The sequence below is a fragment of the Anopheles stephensi genome, chromosome 3 (assembly GCF_013141755.1).
Source record: "Anopheles stephensi strain Indian chromosome 3, UCI_ANSTEP_V1.0, whole genome shotgun sequence".
NCBI lineage: Eukaryota > Metazoa > Arthropoda > Insecta > Diptera > Culicidae > Anopheles > Anopheles stephensi.
Genome location: NC_050203.1, coordinates 839,731 through 864,078, shown reverse-complemented (window position 1 = coordinate 864,078; position 24,348 = coordinate 839,731). Strand labels below are relative to the sequence as shown.

Here is a 24,348-nt window from a genome sequence, read left to right as displayed (position 1 = left end):
GTGTTCTGTTATCTGTGCGTGCTATCTCGGTGTTGATGTTGGCCGGAACCGGGTTCGAGGAATATCGATAGCAGGGAAAATTGAAACCCATTCATTATCGGGCAGGAAAAAGGCGGTCAAACAGCAGCAAAACAGCTTGGGTTCTTTCTTCAATTACATCTCGTCTCTCGTTCACTGGTTCCACTCGAATTCGAAAAGGCGCAATCTCTACGAATGACCGATAAATCTGTTTTGTGTTGTGCTTTAATGAGTTCATTTTCTTCGTGTCTCTTTCGTTCGCAGCTTTCGTCCACGGCTAAGGTGGCTCGCTGGTTCCACACGCTCCAGTGGACTAACCAGACACAGTCTCTGTCCCGACCCGAGTCAGGCTTCGTTTCGGGTGATTCCCGCTCGGAGCGTAACCAGAAATCGGACGTTGATATGGTGGATCTGTTGGCGAAGGAACATTCGGCCGGTGCGGGCGTAGATCTTTGCGATGAATATCTGCTCGTCGAGGGCACCAGCAACCTGTGGAGCAAGCTGAGCGTGAAGAAGCGCAAGAAGCTGCTCGGTCTCAAGCTCGGCAAGGTGACAACCTTCTAGCCCAGGCGCCGCTGGCCACCACTAACGGCGGCCGGTGGCCAACGATGGTGGGGTGTCAGTAGTGGTGGTGGTGGTGGCAGTGGTAGCGAGCAACCGCCTGTCCGCTTGACCACCACCGCTGCCTCACCGTCGGCAAGCGACGCCAGCGATGTGGACGATTAAGGATGACTGTTCCTTCCGGACTTAGACTGGGTACGCTAGACCCGCGGAGGAACGCACGGCCATGAAAAGCGAGATTTTAGCCAGCAAACACACACAAACACAAACCCACACATCAACACGGCACGAAAGTTGGGAGAAACGGAACGTTCTGCTGCGGTGCATGAACGATGCTCTGCATTTTCTCCCGACGGACGTAGCAAAGCATTCCCGTTTAATTCTTGCTAGCAAGCGTCTCCTCTAGAGTTAGTAAATGGTAGCTTACCTTAGGTAATCGTAAGCAGAGAGACAGCAGCAACAACTACTACTACCGCCACTACCAAACGGTAATCCTTACTGTACTGTGTAGGAAGCAAGGTTAAAGGCCGTCAAAGGAGTCAGCGAACGAGCGAAAGCTGCTACATTCCACCCTTAGATGTATGCTAGCGCAAATTCTAGACCATAAGAGACGATCACCGTGCTAGAAGGATGGATTAAAAGGAAGCTCAGCTTAGCGTTTAGATCGGACTATCATCATCATCTGTTGCGAGAAGAACAGACATCCAAAACAAATACTAAACGAACAATTCTATCAGCTAGTTATTGAAGAAGCTTCCACTAGCGCATTAGCATTAGCAAGAGGACTCGCGTATGAGGTTCCCGCTCTACTACGGACGCTTCAATCGTCCTATCATAATGTCTCACTCGCTTTAAGGATACTCATCTTCGTACTCTGTCTCTCTCTCTCTCTTTCTATCTCTCTCTATATCGTTCTCTCTATCTTTCTCTCTTATATGTATCCATAAATTAGCGAATTTATCGTCACTCCTGAAGACTGAACTGGCCGAACAAAATTGTTAATGTATTAATGAGACAGCGATTCCCATCTTTGTTTTCGTTTTCATCTCGTCAAGCACACCAACAGCCAACATCTGTCGTATGTGTGTAAAGAAGAATCGCGGCTTATAAGGCGATTATTTCTCCTTCACTTTCTTCACCATAACTCGCTTCACATCCGAGTGTGTGCTTCTTTCTCTTCACACATCGTTTAGCTCGTAAGTAGTTTAATTTTCCATCGTTTTCCATCATCCCCAACCGAACCGCTCTCCACACTTTTCGCTTGTAAGCTTCCCTGTGCTGCTTCACCTCTAGTGGAGAAATTTATGGAAAAGATAGTAGAGAATAATAAAAAAAAACACAGCATAATTATATTAAACATTTTCCCTGTGCAGAAACAAAAAAATACCCCCAGGAAGGAAGCAAATCGTTCCTTTCTTTCGAGATTCCTTTAACCGGTGAATGTGTATATATATATATCACTCGTGCCCCGCATTATCGTAGGATTTTTCTATATTTTAATGAGCCTCACTAATGGCGCCACGGTCGACCATTATGATAAGCAGCGGGGCATGCTGATGCGGCCTCGTCGCTCGCTGAAGGTGTATGCTCTGCCAGGATCTAGGGACCTGGGATCTGCTCTGGCTTCACATCGTTCTTCCTTCCAGCGGTATTACCTAGAGCCGCCGGGAGTAGCGACCTGGCTTGCGCCTTTTTTGAAGAGGCCATCAAGAGTCCAATGTGTCTCTCGTGACATGATTGATGGCCAACATCTTTCCATCGCACGGGGGGTTAGACTACAGGAAATGATCTGCCTTTACTGCATGGCTCTTTCTCATTGTCTCTCTGTCCCTCTCTCTTTTACTCTGCCTATTCTCTTTCCCTTCAGGGTTTATGTATCTGAAAGCAAGGGAATCAAGGACAAAAGAAATGCTTCGAAAAGCTATTTCTTTCCCGCTAATGGAAACAATCGCGATGAATGATGACTTTTGGGGGTGGTGTAGGGCAGCGCGCAGAAAAAAAAGAGCGGTGCTTCGAGCCACTTTACCTATGACAAGCCCGGTTGGCTTCCCTTTATTTATAGGTAAGTAATGCGATGTAGCAACCGGCAGCAGAAAGGGGAAAAAAGCAGACTTTGAGTTTGAGTTGTGCCTGTGTGTCTTCCGAGCGCGGCTCTATCACTCTTTAGGATTACCGAAGCTTTCTGCTGCCTTCGCATCCCTCACTCGGTAAGCCATAAAAGAAAAAGTTAAATCCAATCTATTGTTCATCGTTTTTCACCTTTTTTCACTCCCCCTTCCTAGCTGCCAATTGATTTCAGTAACGCGTTCGATCAAGGACGAAAAAACCCGTTTATCTTCCGTATTTTCTGTTTTTTCTCTCCGGCTGTTGTGTCCCACCAATTTCCGAACGTCTGTTCGGCTGCACACCTCAATCAATTCATTGTAATCCAATCAGTGCCCGGGTGCGAAAATTCTCCGCGGACAAACTTTTGCATGCACAGTCACACATCATAAATTTCGCCACCGGCGTACCGTGCATGACCCATGGGTACCGGCCCGGACGATGATGAAATGGCGACGCGAAAACATGGCACAAACGGCCTGGCTTCCCGTGGTTGTTGTGAGCGATGAACTCACCGACCGACGTGAATGGTGGTGTAGCCCTCGAGGGTCCGGTTCGGTATCGAACCCCTCGAAAACCCCGATTCAACTCACCCTTGTCCATCCTTTACAAGAGGGTAATCTATCAATGTCCTGCAAAACGACTTGATTGGCTGGGATGGACTCGTGCTTGAGCGAAATTAACTGGTCGCTCGCCACGGGGGATCGGGGCAGCTTTTATCGTGTCTTGCAAGTGGAAAAAGTTGCAAATCCACTCCTACGCGTGCTTTCGTACGCTTCCCTTCTGCTGGTCGATGGAGACGCCCAGTTGCTCGTGACGCTCCATGCACTCCTTGCTATGCGGAAGGTATAATTTCAGGCGCAGCAGCTGAAAGCACTCTCTTTGTAACCCTCGGGGGGGATTTTGCACACCTTTTGCACGAACCGTACGGCAGCCGGGTCCCCCTGGGAGGGTCCAATTTGTAGTCGCTTTGGATTTCGAGTTTGAAGCCATTTCATTTGACAGGTCGTCAGGTCGCGTCGTCAGCTCTCCACGTTGTCTGCTTGCGTGCAATTACACCCGGCGTGGAGGGCGACGCGAGGACCGTCGTCACATCACATCGAAGCAACCGGTGGCGGTGACAGCCAACGCAGCGCGTAAAAAGTAGGCTACGACGCGCTGAGAGTGGTTGGGGCTTGTGTGACCTGTGCGAGGTGTGGTTTCGTGGATGATGATACCACGATGATGGGAAGGGGGAGCGAGGATGAAGGTGATGCGAGGACACGCTCGTGCACAGGTGCCACCCAGTGTCTGATTCAGAGACATGAATTGTAAATATTTATTGTATCAACCCCTATTGCGGGTGTTGGTAAGCGACGAGGCGGTCGGTCGGCATTCGTATGTGTAACCCGCTTCGCGTTTCGGCAGTAACACCTGTACCGTGGCGGCGGCAGTCAGCACAGGTTCATTCCGGATTCGAACGTGTGACAGTTAACGTGGTTTTATCGCTCGTGCTCGAGCACGAGGAACACGATTTTTGGTTTAGATTTTGAGTGAGTGTGTGAGCGTCGGGCGTGACCCTCCGGCAGAATGGGCGATACCAGTGCACCGAAGCGTATCCGCAAGAAACCCTCGGGAATATTGAAACTGGACAGTGTGCGTCGTCGAGAATCGTCCGGCAGTTCGTTGCTACAGCTCGGCGAAGAGGTAATGGAGACGCCTGGTACCTCACGCCCTACAAACTGGCTGCGTACGTTGACTCGCGAGCGTGCAGCAAATCGGATGGAATCAGCACAAAAATTAAGCCAAACACAATAGCACACTAATGCACCCGGGTGTTAGGTTGGGCCACTATTGTTCGAGCATAATTACGTCGGCATTCGCTAACGATTGACGATCGGCGCGCGTGAAGAATTGGCAAAGCAACAAAACGTGATTCGTGGCGGACGATAATCGGTGCCGCGCATCATTTACTGGCGTGACCGTGTGCCATCGAGCGTTATCTAAAATCAGCCTATTGCCGTTTGCCTGTTGCCAAAAGGCATGAAAGGCTTAAACATCACTGGAAAACTTGAGAAGCCAGATAGCTTAAGGCATTGTGGCGTGGCGTGGTAGTTAGCTCTTCTTTAACTGGAATGCCGTTCCCACTGTGTATCCGTTGCCCGTTGTTCGTTGAACCCATCTTCTAAAAAACAGCAAGCAACAAAAGAAATAGAGAGTAGAAAACATAGAACAGATCCCCCGGTTCGGCCTGCACCACCCTGGTAAATTAATTTAGCGTAGTAAGCAATAAAAACACCACCCCGTTTTCACCACATTAAACGATGATGTGGGCCCGACGGGTGAAAAGTGGTAAAAACGCGGTTCCCTTTTTTCCGAAGAAGCGGAAAACGAGATGCCACCACCTTCGATTACTATCAGCACGCGGTAATTTCCACGAAACGCCACACACACACACACACACACCGAGAGAAAGAAGCCAGTAACAGCAGCAGGTGGTACATCCTTAAACGAGCTGCCTTTTGCTGCCTGCCCGTGCACAATTCCCGGGTGAAAACGGACAGAAATGGAAGTGAGAGAAGACAAAACACAGGCCCAGACACGGTGCCTTCGAGAGGGTCCTTCAAGAAAGGGCGCGCAGCAAAAGGCTGAAATAATAAAAACACATACCTACGTCACACGCCCCGTTGGTATGTTTTGTTGGCCGCAACCCAAGAGGGTTCGGAGAGTGCGGTTGGAGTGGGTTACTTTTTTTAGAGCGCGATTCTTCTTCTGTGGTATTTGCCGAACCCGTTCCTTTTTCTACGCTGGACGGACATCTCGCGCGATCCAGTTGCGATTAATCCTTCCAACGGAGCGGAGTTCCTGCCGGAGCGGACTTAAAACCGCATGGGCCTTAAAACAATCGCGCGGTTTGCAATTAAGTAGTGAGTGTGTGTGTGTGTGTGTGCGTGTGATTGGGTTATGTTGGTTCTTACATTAAAAAATTGTTTTAAGTGAGTTCTGCGAAGTGCTACCATTCCTTGCCGTGAAAAGCTTCAGAGAAGTGTAGTTGGCTAGTGTTCCTAGCAGGATCTTAACAACTTAAGCTCTAAAGAGTTTGTTCATTCAAAAATAAGTTCTATTTTACGCCCTTTCCTAAGTTTCCTTTTTAGCACAACTAGTTCCACGTTCTTCTTTGCGTACTATCAAGCTAAAATATGATGCAATTTTTCTCCCGATTCCACTTCAATGGAAAAATTCAATTTCCAAGCCTAATGAAGCAATTTAAAAGATTTGCGACGGACATTCAAAACTTACCGGAAGCGTTTTAAATGTAATTTCAACTCTACCCCAAATATTTGTCGTAAATTTCAATCCTCACTGTCGACAGCGGGTGTCCCAAAAACCAGTTCCCAAAAAAGACATGCTTTTTCATCGCTAAAAAACAAATTGCCACGTTGCCCTAAAACAACAAAAGAACCAAAAAACCAAAAAAAACACGGTGGAAAAGCCACCCGCCCTCACCAAGTCGAATTTACCACCCCGATAGTATTCAGTCGCTTTTATGGCCTTGTAACCATTACACGCCTTTACACACCCTCTCAGATAAAGCATACACAAAAAAGAGGAAGACAAGACCACCACCGACAAGAGCAAAAAAAAACCTGGGAAATTCCTGTTCCGTGTTTCCGTATCGCATGAATGGAAATAGTCTTCACTCCTGCACGAGCCACACCGCTCAGGACTCTAAGACACGCTAATGACATTCGGTACCCGGCCCAGCCCGGCCTCGCTCTTTGTTCGGCGGAAACATTTTTGGGCATCCCGACAGTGAGCAGACAAATGAGCAAGCTGTTGTGAGCGTCGAACCCCGACCACAGCACCCCTTTGCTAGCGGGTGGCAAAGGCCCGCGAATCCCGCACACAAACGCACAAACGATGACACTTCGGAACACATTTCGGGTGGGTCGGGAGTTTTCCCACTTTCGCCGTGGTTCGTATCCAGTCAGCAGAAAGTCGCGTGAACAGCGCGAGGAGGTGATCCAAAGGCGAGGAGGAACTAATTGATGAAACCTTGCCCAACGACACGAAGCTTGAAGGCACCACGAAGCAATCGGGACCAAGAAGCAAGGATCCATTCTGCATTGTAGACACGTTCACGATGCGTCACTGGGACGTTGGCAGTCCCGTACGTACGTAAATTCCAACCATTCGCTCGATCCACCTTATCGGCACTGTCTTGCCGTCTTTAATTCGTTGGACTGCCGGTGGCACGCATGAACGGCCTCAGATACGGCCCGGAGTTCTGCTAGCACCGAAGGTCTTCCGTGTAACGTAATGAGAGCGATTATTAATGGTGCCAGCCATAATCAATTATCATTCGATGTAACATGCTGTTACGAGCGAACCGCGTTGCATACTTCCAGGCGCGCTTTCTCCACTCTGGCCGCATCCGGAATGCTTCGTTATCCCTTTTATTCTTTATTCTTCTGCGTTCGGGCACACACGTGCGAGGGAAAGCTATCGTTCATCCCGTTCTCAGCTGGAAGGACGAGAGAGACATAGCGTATGGCACTTTAAAATCAACTCTGCAACATGGGTGTGGAATGACGTAGACGTCGCCTTTGCCATCGTCGATTATCGGCCTCGATAGTTGCGTTCGATCGATCGGAAGTACAACATTGTGCGCGATTATTTTATACCGGGGAAACGTCAAGTCGAGTGGTGTTGTGTCTGTTACGTTGTGCTTTGCTATTTATACCGACGCAAACGCTACGCTAAGGTGGGCTTAATTGCAGTTATTCTTGGAATGTTTGGTGCTTAGTCGCTGTCGCTTGGAAGGAAACGCTTGCAACTCCTCAAGAAAGACGCGACAAGGTCGTCCCAGGATACAGTCGGATGTAGTGTTTGTTCTTACTGGCTGGAAACATTGTCTGAGCGCTCTGTTCTACCTCCTCCCTTGTTAGCTCTCACCCCCTTCATCCGTGTCGCCCCAGCTGTCGGTCACGTGGGCATTCCCACCGGTGGGACATTCACCCGACGATCTGCCCGAGAACGCAGATGCCAGTGATTTGAGCACGGAGCAACATCCGGAAGTCATTAGTGTTCCGCCGTCGCACGATGGCCGCGCCGGTGCGGAGCGTGCTTCAGCTGTCGGAAACGAAGGCCCGCCGGCAAAGGTGTCCACCACGTTGGAACAGCGCACCAAGCACCCAGTGAAAGCGTTCGCTACGACCGGCACGACCGGAAGCGTTATGAAATCACCGGACGTCGCGGGAGGCACGTTCTTTGGCGGGTTGGTTTGATAACGTCACCGTCGGTAACGCGCTAACTGACATATCTTAATCGTTCATCTTGTGTTCTCGATTTTGTTCGTTTTTTTTTTTTTTGCTTTTCCCAACCCCTACGGCATACGGCCGGTAACACGACGACTACAGTGAATCAGGTTCGGGCGTTCGCTGTGAGTCGGACGACGATGAGGACTATTCCGCCAGTATTAATGCAATCATTCAACGGAAAGCAAGTGTTAAGAAAAAGCGCGGCGGTTACAAAGCAGGACATCATCGACGTACCTCAAGCCCGGCTAGTCAGATGATGGGACTTGGATCGGAACCGATGGCCGATGGACGGCGTCGCTCGAGCGTCTATACCACGAGCTCGGGCGAGACGGGCATCACTCTGCCCGGCGATGACCATTCGATTGGACGAGATGAATCGGCCGGAAGGCAGGACAAGCTGTTCGACACGATCCGGCTGCATAAGGAGGTACTGCAGACGGTCAAACTACAGCCAATAAGCATGAAGCGGAAGCTTCGCCTTGTACAGCAGGCAAAAAGCTACATCACACGACACGAGGGAGCCTTGCAGGAACACTTTACCTCCCGTACGGCACGCAGCCTGCTGGCTCAGTTTAACATCTTTCTGACCACGGTAAGCTCCACTTCACACCCAGTTTCACCTGACTGTACATCAACTTGACTTGCATCTTCACTTGACAGAAATGGCAACAACTGCTCCGTGAGCTTGCAAATTTGGCCACCTACCTGATTCCTTGGGAATCACGCATCAAGGAAATTGAGTCACACTTTGGTTCCGTCGTCGCCTCGTACTTCACCTTTCTTCGGTGGCTGTTTTCGGTGAACATCGTCATCTCGGTGCTGCTGGTCGTGTTCATTATGGTACCGGAGGAGATTTACGTCGACCCGGAAAAGGCCAAATGCGACATCCGAAAGACGATGTCCCGACAGGAGCTAGCATTAACACGAAACTTTAGCACGATCTGGGAGTTTGAGGGTCATCTCAAGTATTCACCACTGTTCTATGGGTAAGCAAAGTGGAGAGAGAGAGAGAGAGAGAGAGAGAGAGAGAGAGAGAGAGAGAGAGGGAGAGAAATTAGACGGTGAGAATTGCTTTCGTATGTACACATGCAGGCAGAAAGTTATTTTCATTCACGAAAAAGAGACTTCAATACTGAGGAAAGCAAGGAACCCTTCGACACTCAACGGCATCTTCTTTCCTTTTCAGCTACTACTCCACCTTCTCTGGCGCGATTGCATGGGGTTATAATCTTCCCTTGGCTTACTTCTTCACCGGATTGGTCGTATACATTTACAGCTTTGTGGCGACGTTGAAAAAGTACGCAATTTGTTCTGCACAAGCGTGAGAATGTCTGACAAGCACCGTCTAATCTTCCTTCTAGGATGGCTGAAAACTCTCGTATGTCCAAACTGTCCTCCAAAGACGATGAGTACGTATTTTCTTGGAAGCTGTTTACCGGCTGGGACTACATGATTGGCCATATGGAGACGGCCCAGAACAGAATGGCCTCCATCATACTTGGCTTCAAGGAGGCGCTGCTAGAGGAAGCCGAAAAGAAGAAGGATACACGGAAGTAAGTAGCAGCGCGGCAACAACGTCCCATTGTAATTGTGTAGTTCTAATAGACGCTCCTTACATTTCCAGCTGGAAGATCATTATGCTAAGGATATTGGTAAACTTTCTCATACTAGGCCTGCTAGTGATATCCGCCTACGAGGTCATACTGGTTGTGAAACGTTCGATGGACATCAAGGAGTCCGATTCGTGGTGGAGACGGAACGAAATCACTGTCGTCATGTCGCTCATCTCGTTCTTTTTCCCGATGATATTCGAGGCCCTCGGCATCATCGAGTATTATCACCCCCGGAAGCAGCTTCGCATACAACTTGCCCGGATTATGGTTCTAAACATGTTGAATCTGTACTCCTTGATATTCGCTCTGTTTGACAAGATTGCACACATGACCGGAGAACTACGGAGAATGAAACCCGTTAACTTTACTTCGTCCGCTTCTTCCTGCTTTCTGCCAGAAGCGGGTGCCAGATGGAACGTTACGCCACCCGGTGAGCTACATCCGGAACGATCGTTTCTGTTGGAACTGTTGGCCGATTTCAATCGAAGTAGTGTTGGACCGGGCACTTTGTTGGCAAATGGAAGTAACTGTTTTCGGGTGCCTTTCAACTGCACGGAAGCCACAAGTACGGCCACCCTGTTGACCACACTGCTGCTGACGAGCATGTCCACCACAACCATTCCGGAACAATCCAGTCCCACTACGGCCGTGGCATCGAGTGAGATGATGACGACCAACTTCAATCCGACCACATTGCGAGGATACCGATCACCTTACGATGGATACGATTACGACGAGGAAGACATGGACTATTATTTGGAGTATCGGGCGCGACTACTACCAAACGATAAGCTCGAGGGAGTTCCGATCAATAAGCGTGAAGCTGTTTACGATGCTTTCACTCACAACGAGACTACCTTCACTGAGAATGATATGGATGTTGCGGATAATTTTACAACTGCTCCAAGCACCGCTGTTCCTACCGTCAGCACAGAGGACTTCCAAACGATGACGTATACTGAGCTTCACGGTTATGTCACTGGCAGGTACGATGATTTTCTCGCCTCTTATTACTCTTACGACGAAGAAGAAGAGTACCGATTGAATCAATTCATAACATCGGAAGAAGCTAATGGCGTGCCGACTCCATCCACTACTGAAAAGGTGCCAGAATCCACAACGGAACTCTTCCAAAGCACGGTGTCGAGTGAGGAATACACGACTATACGTGATGACGAGCCTGACAACAGAGCTAGCAATGGATAAGAATAGTGAGGAGGATTCAACTACAGCGTTTAACTCTCAACCAACTGTGCAGTATGATAGTGCCGGTACGACTCGTCAGTTTTACGGAACGGGTGAGGATATCTTTGTGACCTCTCCCGAGACTTCAATCGTTCCAAAGGAAACGCTACAAACAGACAGCAGCAGCAGTGAAGATGAAGCCTTGTCTACTACTGAAACACCAAATCCGTGCTTTCGTTGGGTATGTCTACCGGGCAGCCTACAGCACCCGGAAGGCCAAGACAGCAAGTATAGAAATGCGGACATTCGTTCACTCTGCTGGGAGACGATGTTTGGGCAGGAGTTGGCGAAGTTAACCGTTATGGATTTAGTAAGTGCTTAGTAGCGTTTCAGCTGCGGTATGCTTACGAATTGTTTACCAATTTACCTTTCCAGCTTGTGACCATTATTTCAACACTTATTTTGGACTTCCTGCGAGCTCTCTTCGTACGGTTCATGAACAGTTGCTGGTGCTGGGATTTGGAGAAGAAGTTTCCCAAAGTTTGCATCCTTTCATCAAAACTTTGCTTATTTGTGTTCGCATTAACTCTTTCAACTGTTGTTGTTTTTCGTTTCAGTATGGAGACTTTAAAATAGCGGAAAATATTCTGCATCTCGTCAATAACCAGGGAATGGTATGGATGGGTATGTTCTTTTCGCCCGGCCTAGCCGTTTTGAACATTGCTAAGCTGGTGATCATACTGTATCTCCGTTCCTGGACCGTTCTGACCTGCAATGTTCCACACGAGGTCGTGTTTCGAGCCTCTCGTTCGAACAACTTCTACTTCGCACTGCTACTCACCATGCTCTTCCTTTGTGTGCTTCCCGTAAGCTACGCCATCGTGTTCCTGGAGCCCTCATGGCACTGTGGACCGTTCTCCAACTCGAACCGCATCTATCACCTTCTCACGAATGCCACCGAGCAGATCATACCGGAGATGATCACCAAGTACATTGTGTCACCGGCCGCGATCATTCCTCTGCTCGTTCTACTCATTCTGATTATTTACTACCTAATCTCCCTCACCGGCTCGTTGCGTGAAGCGAACCAAGATCTCAAGCTACAGCTGCGCAAAGAACGGACCGAAGAGCGCAGAAAAATGTTTAAAATTGCCTCAAGCACTCAGCAACAAGCGCCCGGTACTGGAATGGCCGGAATCAATGGTCTTTCGAGCTCCTGGCATAAGGTGCTTGATTCTACCCAGCTACGCCTTCAGTCTACAACGGACAATGCAACCGACTCGGAGAACTCTAGCTCCAAGCGCAAGGAACTGTTGCAGCGCATGATGAAGAAAGCACTGCAGAAGGAAGGGCCGCTCGGTACGGATGTGGAACCATCCGGTGCAGGGGAACAGAATTCTATTGCCGAATCACCGCTTCCGATCTCACCACCCGTTATTGGCACGGTCAATGAAAAGAATCGTCCCTCCGTACCAGTGAAACCGAAGCCCAAGGAAGCGGCGAAAGACGCTGGCGACACCGATGTTTTTCGTTTCGATCGTCGTTCGGTGGAGCACATGCACCGTCACGCCGGCGAAGAGGAAACAGCAAACGGTACAGAAAGCGGTCGAAAAAAGTTCGAAAGAACACGCCCGTCCACAGCGGAACGGTTCCGAATGGCGGCACAAGCCGAACGACGCCGTATGCATAACAAACTGGCGACGGAAAAGATGGCAGATAAAACGGCCGACTGGATCGAAAAGATTCCCGTCATTACGATCAGCAAAACATCGAGCGATGAGTGCATCATCGATTCGGACCTAGAGGATCCAAACGATCCTGCTGCCTCGAGCACCAAAGAGTTGACGGTCGATCGCAGACGGGACCATTCGTCGTATAAAGCCGCCAAACGGTCTGCGGCCAGCTAAAGTGGTACATCGGTACATTTTGAGCCTTTACTTACCTAGTCCGTACGCCGTATGTGAAACAAACAAACAAGCATCCGTGTGATCTCACTGTGCACTACTTTTTGATGTGTATTTACTGTTGTAACTTTAGGGAACTTGAAAGATTTAGATGTCGTTAGGCAATTTTCAGAACTTTAACGCATAATATATTGGATGTTGGACGTTTTTAACCGTTTTACGATAAACCGACGTACAGACGCGTTTCGTGTGATATTTTGTAGCTAAATTAATGGAAAGAAACTGCACAAACTTTCACTTAGTACTGAGTGTTGTGTTTATTTATCGTCATTCCCTGCTCCGCGAGCACAAGCAAACTGTCAAACTCACCCGATGAAAATGTTGCTTGGGAGCCGATCGATGACAGTTGCCGCGAAATCAGCTGGTTATACACCAACACACACTCAGCCATCGTTTCGCTTGGTTCACACTGTTGTATTCTTGCGCTAAAAGAGGTTTATATATTTTTACAAAGTAGTTTTAACTGAAGTAATATCATAATTTAATTAACAACATGCTCATTATTCGATTGAAGGCGTTAAGAGAAGTTTTAAATGAATTTATTCCGAGGATCATATCTACCCGATCGCGATCACCATGAGTGTATCACCAGCCAACGCGCCTAGATATTCTTCCCTCTCTGTCAGAAATATCTGGCAGTGTGCGTGCGTGCGCGTATGCGTCTAAGCAGATGCACAGCATCTTGAGGTGTGTGTTTTTGAACGGGTAGCATTAGCGGTCCGCCCCAGCGCATAAAACATTGTCGTCGCGATCTTGCCGTGCCGAGCATCAGCTCCAGATGTCGTTGCTGACATCAGCGGAATCGTGTTTGTAGTTTCGTGAAGGTGATTAAACTGTGTGCTATAGCTGCAGTGTGTTCGTGCTTCTGCTCCTTGCTTTTGTGCTGTTTTCTGTGAAAACTTATGAATACCGTTCTCGAATCGATCGTAGGAAGAGATTGCAGCATAAGCAGCATGTGTTGAAAAGCAGCATATTGTTTTACGTACGCACGAGTGTATGTGTGTGTGTTAGGAGAGTGCGTGTTTTTCCTTCCTTCGGTGTGTCGTTTCTTTCGCTTGCTTTATGCAGTGTATGCATTTTTGATGTTTTCGTTCAAATTCCTCGATTCAACACGCGCCCGACGGGAAGACATTCCGCCACCACCGTCGCCATTACCACCGCCTCTGTCTAATGGTGATCGAGCTGCTCCATTTGCTTCCGTTTCGATTCGGCCCATTTCTCCTTATTGGCGGGCATGTTGGCCAGGCTCTGGAGCTTGTAGAACAGTGGCAGCGACAGACCGAACGCGATAAAGTAGAACCGCCAGATCCACTGATTCTTGACGTAGTGCTGATACGGGAACTGTACCACCTTCGCGGTGTACGTGTAGGGAAATTTCACGCGACGTCCTGCAGATGGTTCCGACATGTTTGCAGCCGAACAGAGCGAACTTGGTACTGAAGTCTGGGAATGTTCCGAATGGGGAAAAGGTTCGCCAGATTTCCAGTGCCTGCTTTTTGTTGTGACACATGTCAACTGAAGCTGTGATGCTTTTTTCCAATGTCTACTTGTGTAGGAAAATCGTTAATACAGAAATCGAACCACAGCGCGAAAAAAGGGCTGTAGGAATCTCATGTGAAAGATCAGCAAAAACCCATCGGTTCCCCGTTTACACGCGAAGCACATGGACAACCGGAGGATGCCATACGAAGTTCGAATCGAAAGTGAAATTACACTAACTGTCCGAAGACGAAACGGAACCCTGTGTGTGGTTCGCGATGCGTTTGTTCCGGAATACTTGATTCTGTGGCCGTTTCTGTAGCCAGTTATCAATGAGCCACACAGATAAGCCCAGATCGCTCGAGTGTGGTGTGTGACGAGTGTTTACTTTACAGCTGTGTGGTGTAGTAATGCTGTGGAGACAGCAAAGAATGAATGAGGAAAACGTTGTACACCATTCTAAATCTGGACGTAATTTCCCTCCCGAGTGTAGAGGAACGCGTGCGTGTGTGTTATCAAAAGCGTTGTAGATGTGCGCGATCGATGCGTTTCCTTCGCCGAGCACGTAGAAGAAGGAAGTCCCCACCGCGACGAGACCGCGACGAGAGATCGCCGAGCCACGAAAAGCAGCATACACATATTTTATTATAGCCGCACAAGCAGAGAGTGAGCAAACGCGCTCGGTAAGGGGAGAATCTGGCAGCATAAGTGGAAAATGCGCTTTTGGGTGCTTTATTCATGAACACTAACACACTCACACGCGGGCGCGCCAACTCCCCCCGGCGGTGCCCTATTGGATATGTGTGTGAGCAGTATTTCCAGAAAAAGCCGCTGGCCTAGGCCTGTTGGTGAAGACACGGCAAGGTGCAAGAGGCAAGGGCACGGATGCAATCGGAGAACGTGCATAGCTGGTGCGAAGGAGAGCGATTCCTACCACCCCGAAAGCACCCAAAGCACCCAGACATTACTAGCTAGGGCTCGTCTCCAAAATGTCAACTGTAACATCAACTGCAGTACTCGAACCTTGCGCGACGTCGTGCTTTGCGATCATCAGTTTTATCAACTCTGATGACGCCATCTGCAAGACAAATATTTGGTGGACAGACAGATCTTCTTCGGAGGCAAGATTTCTGCCGGCCGTGATTGCACAGCGTCCTCCCGCATTCTCCGCATCCGAAGAACAAAGTTGCAGCTAGCTCCACCCGCCGTCCTGTGCAGCGATGATGCGTGAAACGGCGATGAAGTCATTCTTTATTTTTCCACACTCACAGCAGATGTAAAACTATTCCCAATTTTTACTACCGAAAGAGCGCTGGCGACGGGAAACGGGGGTACTGTTTACAATTTACCGCCCTTGCTACGGCCACCGCATGCTACAGCGATCGATGATCGTGCTCGGTGATCAGTTTCCGCAACGGAGAAGATGCCCTCGCACACAAAAATCAACAATCGCCCTCACTGGCTAGGGTTGTTGTTTATCTTGGCAGTGTGCACGCGGTAAAAAGGAGAAAACCATTGCCGAAAGATTTTATCCTTATATTTTTTTTCCTTTTTCTGTTTGCCCCATTGAAGAAACATTGCACTGAAATAGCAGATCCTGCTGCTGCTGCTGCTGCTCGTCTCCGCCATTGAAGATCATTCCTCAGTCCGTGGCAAATGTGACGGCAGAGTTGGGTGCTAATACTTTCCAAATGTAGTAGGAGATGACTTACCAAACGTAAGTCTCTCCCATGTCTCTAAGAGCAAGCAGTTCTCATTTCTCTTGGGACTTTAGTCTGATCTTTCCCGAAGTTCTCTTGCTGCCTTCGAGCGACGGACGGTCGTTTTCGTCTGGGCAACATCTGGCGAGTGAGTCGTGCTGTGGGAAGTTGGCCTGAATTACCATTTGCCGATAAGACGTGCGCTGGAGTTCGGGCTGAACGGACCAGCACGAGCATGAGCATTACCCGTCGATCGACGAGGCTGGTCGACGAGGAAGTCTACTGAGTGTAGGAGCTCAGGAGAGTTTCGCAATTCCTCATACACCGGATGCGGAAGTTCTGAAACCGCGTGTGCACGAAACAGTTTCGCAGTGAGATTTCAAACTTGTCTTTTTCCCTTTAGCAGCAGTGAACGGACAGTGCTAGAGCAGTAAGTGGAGTAGTAGTAGTGGTAGTAATAGTAGTGCTAGTGCCCCCGGGGGTTCATGGTGCCCCGCTGTACGAGTTTACCAAAGTGCCAAAGATGACGCTGAGAAGTGTGAGAGGTGAATCGCGAGCCTGGTCGGCTCTAGTGACGGCAACGGCACTGCTGCTAGTATTAACGACGACAAGTGCTAATGAGAACACACACTACCTACCACCGCTGGAATGTGTCGATCCTTACGGCAGACCGCAGGTAAGACAGCACAGGGCACAAGTGCTAGCAATCCTCAAGCCGTATCTGTGACGTTCGGACCTGCTTCGAAACACAAAATGCTTGCCGTTTGATAGTGCTAGGCCAAAAGAAACTAGGTTAAAGTTCATCACTAATGTCTGGCGTAAGGAATTTCAAACTGTCCATGTTTGATAATTCGTTCGGTGTACAAAACCCCGTTCGTACGGCTTATCGCACCTCGCCGTATACGAGTCCCAAAACCCTGCCTGCCAAGAATAGTAGTGGACGTGACTGTCCTCTTAGCATCTTCCCCGCCTGGTCAAAAGCTTAAACGCGTCAGATTTCACGGACAAGTTCACCGTGCATCTTAATTCCTTTCGCAACCATAATATGGCCCCTGGCAGAACTCTTCCCTAAATAATGCACATCTTTCAATTAGCAACAATTGTTTCGAGTGCAGCTCAATTAGCGCCATCCGCCCTAATGAGTACACGGCAAGCGAAACGCAAAGGAAACGGAAGCCATGAAAGCAAGCCGTCCGCACATGGCACCACAGTGGAGCGATCGCAGTGGTTTGCTGGAGAACGGTGGAGCACTATGTTGATAATGTGGTTCTCCCCTAGGCGGGAATCGCTCCGGAAGCGTCTTTATCAGCTATTTTAAACCGTTCTTCTGCTGGCGGTGTGATAAGACCCGCAATCTCGGACCTCTAGCAACCCCCACTCGGGGCCCTGCTGGGAAAGAGTTTACTTGCTGTCGCTCGCTGTTGATGGCCGAATGGTCGTCACATCTGGGGCCAATGCTGTGGACGTGGTGCGGCATCTTAGGATGATGTGTTACATCCCTTTGGCGTACGGATTCTAGCCTAAAAAACTCGATCCCGCGATCTCCTCCTACCTTACTTCTCTCACTTCTCTCTATCTTTCTCTCCTGTTCTCCTGTTCCCTCCCTCGCTGTAGCGCTGTATTCCTGAGTTCGAAAATGCAGCCTACCAGCTACAGGTGGAAGCGACCAACACGTGTGGCGACGATGACGATACGGATTTCTGCGTCCAGACGGGCTACTCCAACCGCAAAAGCTGTGACGTGTGCCATGCCGGCCAACATTCGCCCCAATTCCTTACCGACCTGCACGATCCGAATAACCCCACCTGGTGGCAGTCGGAAACCATGTTCGAGGGCATCCAGTTCCCGAACCAGGTGAATCTGACCATGCGCTTAGGCAAATCGTTCGACATCACGTACATCCGCATCGTGTTCCACTCGCCCCGGCCCGAATCGTTCGCCATCTACAAGCGTGTCACGCCGAATGGGCCCTGGATCCCGTACCAGTACTACAGTGCGACCTGTCGCGATACTTACGGACTGCCGGATTCACTGTCCGTGATGAACGATGAGGACGAATCGCGTGCGCTCTGCACCTCGGAGTACAGTGACATCTCGCCGCTGCGGGACGGCAATATCGCCTTCTCGTCGCTCGAGGGTCGCCCCTCCGCCATCAACTTCGAGCACCATCTGGAGCTGCAGCAGTGGGTGACGGCCACCGATATACGGATTACGCTCGACCGATTGAACACGTTCGGTGACGAGGTGTTTGGCGATTCGCAGGTGCTCAAATCTTACTTTTACGCCATCGCCGATATTGCGGTCGGTGCGCGCTGCAAGTGTAACGGACACGCGAGCGAATGTACCACCAGCACCGGACTGGACGGTCAGCGGACGCGCGTCTGCAAGTGTATGCACTACACCGACGGACCCGACTGTGACCGCTGTCTGCCGTTCTACAACGACGCACCGTGGGGCCGCGCGACGTCCAAGAATGTGCACGAGTGCAAACGTAAGTACTGCGGCCACGATCGGCAACTACCGTTGCGGACCCGAAAGTGAAGGGTACGATGCTACGATTTCTGCCATATCCGATTCCGGACGGTTCGGAAGCAAAGCGAGACAGGTTTCCTTTTATGTCCGGCACATATCACGCAAGACAGCGTCATCATCATCATGATCGTCTCTTGACCATCATCTTGATCAGCGTGTGGAAGCTTCCTTCGGGAACTGGTCCGCTGCTCGCTGCGAGATTCTTCCAGCATTGTCTGTCCATCTAGGGCAATCTCGTCCCAGAGTTTGGTTTCGTACCGTCGCGATCGAATGCAGACACATTCGCATTGCGACCCACCAACCACTTGGTCGTGGGCAAACTTCCTTGGTCAATTCCTTCCTTCCGAAGCGCTATGAAACGTTCCGACGTGTATCTGTCGGTTCTGCTGCTCCTGTTGCTACTGCTGGCCAGCGGAACAGAACCATTTGCGTTCTACACGTACCGTGAGCGGAAAGGGTCTTCCTATCCTCGGGCGCGATACTTTGTAGATTGTAAGGCACGGTTTTTCACCAACGCTACTAGGGTCACTTTAACTAATCCCGCACTTATCTCCCCACACAGCCTGCAACTGTAACGGATACTCCACCAAATGCTTCTTCGATCGCCATCTGTACAACCTCACCGGGCACGGTGGCCACTGCATCGATTGTGGAGCGAACCGCGACGGACCGAACTGTGAGCGGTGCAAGGAGAACTTCTTCATGCGCGAAGATGGCTACTGTATCAACTGTGGCTGCGATCCGGTCGGTTCGCGTTCGCTGCAGTGTAACGCGGAAGGTCGCTGCCAGTGCAAGCCGGGCGTTACGGGAGAGAAGTGCGATCGATGTGACAGCAACTACTTCAACTTTGGACCACACGGATGCCAGCCGTGTAACTGTGACGAGCGTGGATCGCTAGATAACACACCGTCCTGCGATCCTGTGACGGGTGTTTGTTCCTGCAAAGAAAACGTCGAGGGCCGGCACTGTCGCGAATGTCGCCTGGGCTACTTCAACCTGGATGCGGACAATAAGTTCGGTTGTACGCCGTGCTTCTGCTATGGCCACACACTCGAGTGTACGAGTGCGAGCGGATACTCGATCGTGTCGACGACTTCCAACTTCAACAAGCACAAGGAGAAGTGGACCGCCGTCTCGGACACCGGCGACTCGGTGGACGTGAAGTACAACTCGCACAGCCAATCGATCGGCGTGGGAGCGAATGGGCACCGCACGGTGTACTTCCTTGCGCCCGATCGCTTCCTGGGCGATCAGCGAGCTTCGTACAACAGGCTGTTCAAGTTCCGGCTGCAGCTCGTCGGCCAACCGCGCGTCGAGGTGAGTCCGTACGATGTGGTGCTACAAGGTGGCAACAGCAGCATATCGTTGCCGATTTTCGCCCAGAACCAGCGCATGCCGAGTGAAGAATCGCACGAGTTTGCGTTCCGACTGCACGAAAACCCGGAGTACACCTGGCACCCGTCGAACTCGGGCCGTGGCTTTATGTCGATTCTGAGCAATCTGACGGCGATCAAGATTCGCGCGATTTACGGTGATCATGGAGAGGCTATTCTGGACGATGTGGAGCTGCAGACGGCACACCGCGGAGCAGCTGGCCGGCAGGCAACGTGGATCGAACAGTGCACCTGTCCGGAGGGTTATGTGGGCCAGTTTTGCGAATCGTGCGCTCCCGGCTATCGCCACAATCCGGCACGGGGTGGCCCGTTCATGCCGTGCGTGCCGTGCGATTGTAACAAGCATGCGGAAATTTGTGACTCGGAAACGGGACGCTGTATCTGCCAGCACAACACGGCCGGCGATACGTGCGACCAGTGTGCGAAAGGCTTCTTCGGCAACGCGCTCGGCGGCACGCCGTTCGATTGTCGACGATGCCCGTGCCCGAACAATGGCGCATGCATGCAGATGGCGGGCGATACGGTGATCTGTCTCGAGTGTCCGGTTGGCTATTTCGGTATGTACGCGGAACCGGAACGGGGAGCGAAGAAACCCGGCTACAACTTACCTTTTCCGATTTGCTTCTTGCAGGACCGCGATGTGAGCTCTGTTCGGATGGATACTACGGCGATCCGAGCGGTGTGTATGGCGCCGTGCGAATGTGCCAACCGTGCGACTGCAACGGCAACGTGGATCCGAACGCTGTCGGCAACTGTAACCGCACTACTGGCGAATGTCTCAAGTGTATTCACAACACGGCCGGACCGCACTGCGACCAGTGCTTGCCAGGTAAGAGTCATCGCCGATCCCGTGCCATTGAAACGGTTGTAATCAATGATCGATGCGGCAGCATGCGATAAGATAACGTGGTGCGTAAGATTGCGATTGCTCTGCGTGCAGTGGCGATATCGACGCGTTAGACATGCGTGACGGGTGGAAGCATTTGTATGTACTGTTGGTGGTCGCGTTTGGCGTTGTTCTTTCACAAGAGCAGCGTTCGCGGTGTGGCGATGGTATTGCAAAGTTGGCTAAACAGCTCGGAATCTCGCCGGACGCTTTCTCATATGTCGTGTTGTGCTTTCTCGCTCCAGGCCACTTCGGAGATCCACTTGCCGAACCACACGGAAGCTGCGAGGAGTGTAGCTGCTATCCGCGGGGCACGGAGCAAACCGAGAAGGGTATCTCGATCTGTGACGCCATCAACGGCAACTGTCACTGCAAGCCGAACGTAATCGGGCGTACGTGTAATGAGTGCAAGAACGGCTACTGGAACATTGGGTCCGGAAATGGGTGCGAAAGCTGCAACTGCGACCCGATCGGCAGCTACAACGCGTCCTGTGACCGATACTCGGGCGAATGCTTCTGCAAACCGGGCGTAGTGGGCAAAAAGTGCGACAAGTGTGCTCCGGCGCATTACGGATTCTCAGAGGACGGATGCCACGCGTGCGATTGTGATCCGAGCGGTTCCAAGGGCTCGCAGTGCAACCAGTACGGGCAGTGTCCGTGCAATGATAACGTTGAGGGACGGCGATGCGATCGCTGCAAGGAGAACAAGTACGATCGGCACCAGGGTTGTTTGGACTGTCCGGCGTGCTACAATCTGGTGCAGGATGCAGCGAACGATCATCGTGCCAAGTTGGCCGAGCTGAATCAGATCCTGCAGGACATCCAATCGAAACCGATCGTCATCGATGACAATGAGTTTGCAGGAAAGCTGCACGCGGTGCAGGAGAAGATCGACATACTCGTAGAGGACGCGAAGAGTGGATCGGGAGGCGGAGAAAAGACGTTGAACGAGATTCTGCGCGAGCTCGAGGGTCGTCTGCAGGAGGTGCAGAAGCTGCTCGATAATGCCGATCAATCGCAAGAGGTTACGAATCACAAAATCGGCAAGGGCGGCTACAATGCGACGCTGGCAAATGGCAAGATCCAGGACGCTCGCCGTCAGCTGGACAGTGCCGTGGAACTGCTGCAAACCGAAGGCAATACGGCACTAGCACGCGCGAAGGACATTTCCGGCCATCTGGGCAACCAGACGAACCAAATCAGTGGTATCTCGCGCGAAGCTCGACAGTACGCGGACCGGTTCAAGGCGGAAGCGGACGCCAACATGAAGCAGGCCCAGGAAGCGCACAAGAAGGCATCGGACGCGCTGAAGAAAGCGAACGACGCGTTCAACCAGCAGGCGAACATTACCAAGGAGCTTGACACGAGCATATCGAGCGAAATTGCACAGGCCCGCGAGAAGCTCAACACGGTTTCGAAGCTGACCGAGCAGGCTCTGACGCGTGCACGGGAAGTGAACGACGAGGCGTTGACGCTGTTCGCTGCAGTTAATCGTACCGCGCCGCCCAACATCGACATCGACAAGATCAAGAAGGAGGCGAACCAGTACAATCGGGAGGCGGACCGAATTGCGGAAGACCTTGCGAACAAGATGCGGGACCATGCTCAGCTGCTCGAAAGTGTCGCCAGCAATATTGAGCTGGCCGAGACGTTACTCCAAAGGTAAGCTTAGCGGAAGGCAACTTATGTTTTGTTCGAAGGCAAGCAATACCCTGGCTCATTGCATTTTCTCTTCCAGGGCTCACCTACAGAAGGAAGATGCTATCGGAGCACTGAAGCACCTGCAGTTCGCCAAGGAGCTGGCGATCAAGGCCGTGGCTGAAGGGGACGGCACTTTGCAGAAGGCGAACTATACGTATCAAACGTTGGCAGGATTCAAAAACCAGGTCGAGGAGTCGTCCAAGCGTGCCGAGGATGCACTCAATCTGGTTCCGAACATTGAACGACAGATTACCAACTCGCGCGATCTGCTGCAGCGTGCCGAAGAGGTAAATTGAAAGATTCCGAAGCAGAACCGACCCCCAGCTCCCAAATTGTTTCACCGTCGTTTCACCATTTTCTAGGCTCTGTATGCCGCCAGTCGTAATGCGGAAGATGCACGCAAGAATGCTCAAACGGCACAGGATAAGTACGCGGAAGAAGCTTCCAAGGTAGGCACAGGTTGCGAGCATTTCATGCCAGTTGGGAACTTAACCCTTTCTTGGTGATTATTTAGCTGGCGGAAAACATCAAGAAACGTGCGAATGCGACGAAGAACACTGCGCGCGATCTGCACCACGAAGCTGACCAGCTGAATGGACGCCTGGCCAAAACGGACAACCGGCTGGAGGAACGCGAAGCACAGATCCGCAAGGATCTTAATCTCACGAACGAAGCCAAGGAAAAGGTTGGCCAAGCGCAGCTTAACTCAAACGAAGCCAAATCGCAAGTCGATAAAGCGATGCGTGAGGTCAAACTCATCATGTCCGAGCTGGCCAATCTGCGGGAGATCGACGTAAACAGTTTGGATGACTTGGGTAATGGATTGCGCCGACTGTACGTTTAAGCCGTGTTTAACATGTTCACCCCTTTTACCCTCACAGAACGTCGGCTTACTGCGGCCGAGAAAGAGCTGGAGGATGCTCAGCTCACGAAGCGACTTGGAAGTTTGACCGAGGCTAAGAACATCCAGAACCAGAACATCCGTAGCTATCAGAAGGAGCTGGCCGATCTGCGGTTCGAGGTCGTTAACATCGAGCTAATAGCGAAATCACTGCCACCGGGATGCTTCAAGCGTACGCATCTGGAACCGTAAGCGGAAGAAGAAACGGTCGGGCCGTTCGGGCTCTTCACTAGGGAAAGCTCCACTGGCGAACCAGCGGGGGAGTCTAGCGCGTCACACGTAATCGTGCGTGCTTTCCACAATGACAAATGTGCCACAGCAACAACAACGAACACGAACACACACCTACACCTACTAAACTACTAATTGCCCCGTGCAAACACCCCGTCTTCATTACGTTTTAATGCGCTAGGTCTTAAGCGAGTAATATTTAAAAGGATAAAATACAAAGCCCATCAATCGTTTACGACTAACAAAATCCTCCCTGTCCAAATACAATCCTACCCACGTCTGCTAGTGGATTACAACTCAAATAGAGCCGGAAGTGACCGGAAGGAAATGAAGGGATGATGATGCAACTGGTGCTACTACAACACGAAACACAAATCCAGTGACTTAAGTAGGGACGTCTAACCATTCATTGTACTTGTACGCGTGTTTTCCTTTCCTTCGAAGTTAAATAGAGCTTCGCGTTTCCACAGTTCCGCGTGCCTCCTAGTAGCTCAAGCTGCTCGCTACCCTCCTCCCAACTCTGTCATACTACTGTCCATCAGCTTAAGCGTGCCGAGAAGATAACGATTTGGGAAGGAAAGTTAATAAACGAGTACAACAAAACTAGAACCAATGGAGGGCGTATGTGTGTGTGTGTGTGTGTATGTTGTGTTGCGGTGTTAAGGGCCCTGCTCCGATACTGACGAGGCTCATACACCTGCCTACCGCTGTGATGACACACACGGGGATACGGTGCGCCTGTGTGCGCGTTATCGGAGAGCGTCGTCTTGTACATTACTT

The 24,348-nt window shown here is 50.8% G+C and overlaps 3 protein-coding genes across 5 annotated transcripts in view; 2 read left to right on the top strand and 1 right to left on the bottom strand.

The window, feature by feature from the left end:
• LOC118512048 (CLIP-associating protein) overlaps positions 1-8,878 on the bottom strand; it is a 98,773-nt gene extending 89,895 nt beyond the window's left edge. Inside the window, exon 1 of the mRNA XM_036055884.1 lies at positions 8,688-8,878. The gene's annotated coding sequence lies outside the window, so the exon portion shown is untranslated. The remainder of the gene's footprint in view (positions 1-8,687) is intronic.
• On the top strand, positions 4,058-12,911 carry LOC118512120 (transmembrane channel-like protein 2). Its single transcript, XM_036056098.1, has 11 exons — positions 4,058-4,368; positions 7,611-7,939; positions 8,082-8,574; positions 8,643-8,968; positions 9,169-9,279; positions 9,344-9,535; positions 9,607-10,012; positions 10,388-10,412; positions 11,062-11,150; positions 11,216-11,320; positions 11,398-12,911. The coding sequence occupies exons 1-11, from the start codon at positions 4,252-4,254 to the stop codon at positions 12,685-12,687; spliced, it is 3,483 nt and encodes a 1,160-aa protein (XP_035911991.1). The 5' UTR covers positions 4,058-4,251; the 3' UTR covers positions 12,688-12,911.
• Positions 12,912-13,429: 518 nt separating this feature from the next.
• Positions 13,430-24,177, top strand: LOC118512047 (laminin subunit gamma-1). Of its 3 annotated transcripts, none has more exons than XM_036055879.1 (10): positions 13,430-13,568; positions 16,327-16,599; positions 17,538-18,414; positions 19,018-20,406; positions 20,481-20,678; positions 20,981-22,397; positions 22,474-22,723; positions 22,799-22,885; positions 22,951-23,251; positions 23,318-23,529. In XM_036055879.1, exons 2-10 carry the CDS (start codon positions 16,447-16,449, stop codon positions 23,527-23,529), a joined length of 4,884 nt encoding a protein of 1,627 aa, XP_035911772.1. In that variant the 5' UTR covers positions 13,430-13,568; positions 16,327-16,446. The 3 variants fall into 3 exon arrangements, with proteins under 3 accessions (XP_035911772.1, XP_035911773.1, XP_035911774.1); XM_036055880.1 differs by having other exon boundaries at positions 13,439-13,568; positions 16,330-16,599; XM_036055881.1 differs by lacking the exon at positions 13,430-13,568 and having other exon boundaries at positions 16,447-16,599; positions 23,318-24,177.
• The last annotated feature ends 171 nt before the right edge of the window (positions 24,178-24,348 follow it).

What these genes read in the sequence shown, in the direction of transcription:
- LOC118512047 (XM_036055881.1), top strand. Translation starts at nt 16,447, where the DNA reads ATGACGCTGAGAAGTGTGAGAGGTGAATCGCGAGCCTGGTCGGCTCTA. An exon ending in ATCCTTACGGCAGACCGCAG is followed by an intron (nt 16,600 to 17,537) that starts GTAAGACAGCAC and finishes CCCTCGCTGTAG; the next exon opens with CGCTGTATTCCTGAGTTCGA. An exon ending in TGCTGCAGCGTGCCGAAGAG is followed by an intron (nt 22,724 to 22,798) that starts GTAAATTGAAAG and finishes ACCATTTTCTAG; the next exon opens with GCTCTGTATGCCGCCAGTCG.
- LOC118512120 (XM_036056098.1), top strand. Translation starts at nt 4,252, where the DNA reads ATGGGCGATACCAGTGCACCGAAGCGTATCCGCAAGAAACCCTCGGGA. An exon ending in AAGAAGAAGGATACACGGAA is followed by an intron (nt 9,536 to 9,606) that starts GTAAGTAGCAGC and finishes TTACATTTCCAG; the next exon opens with CTGGAAGATCATTATGCTAA. An exon ending in AAGCGGGTGCCAGATGGAAC is followed by an intron (nt 10,013 to 10,387) that starts GTTACGCCACCC and finishes CCAAACGATAAG; the next exon opens with CTCGAGGGAGTTCCGATCAA.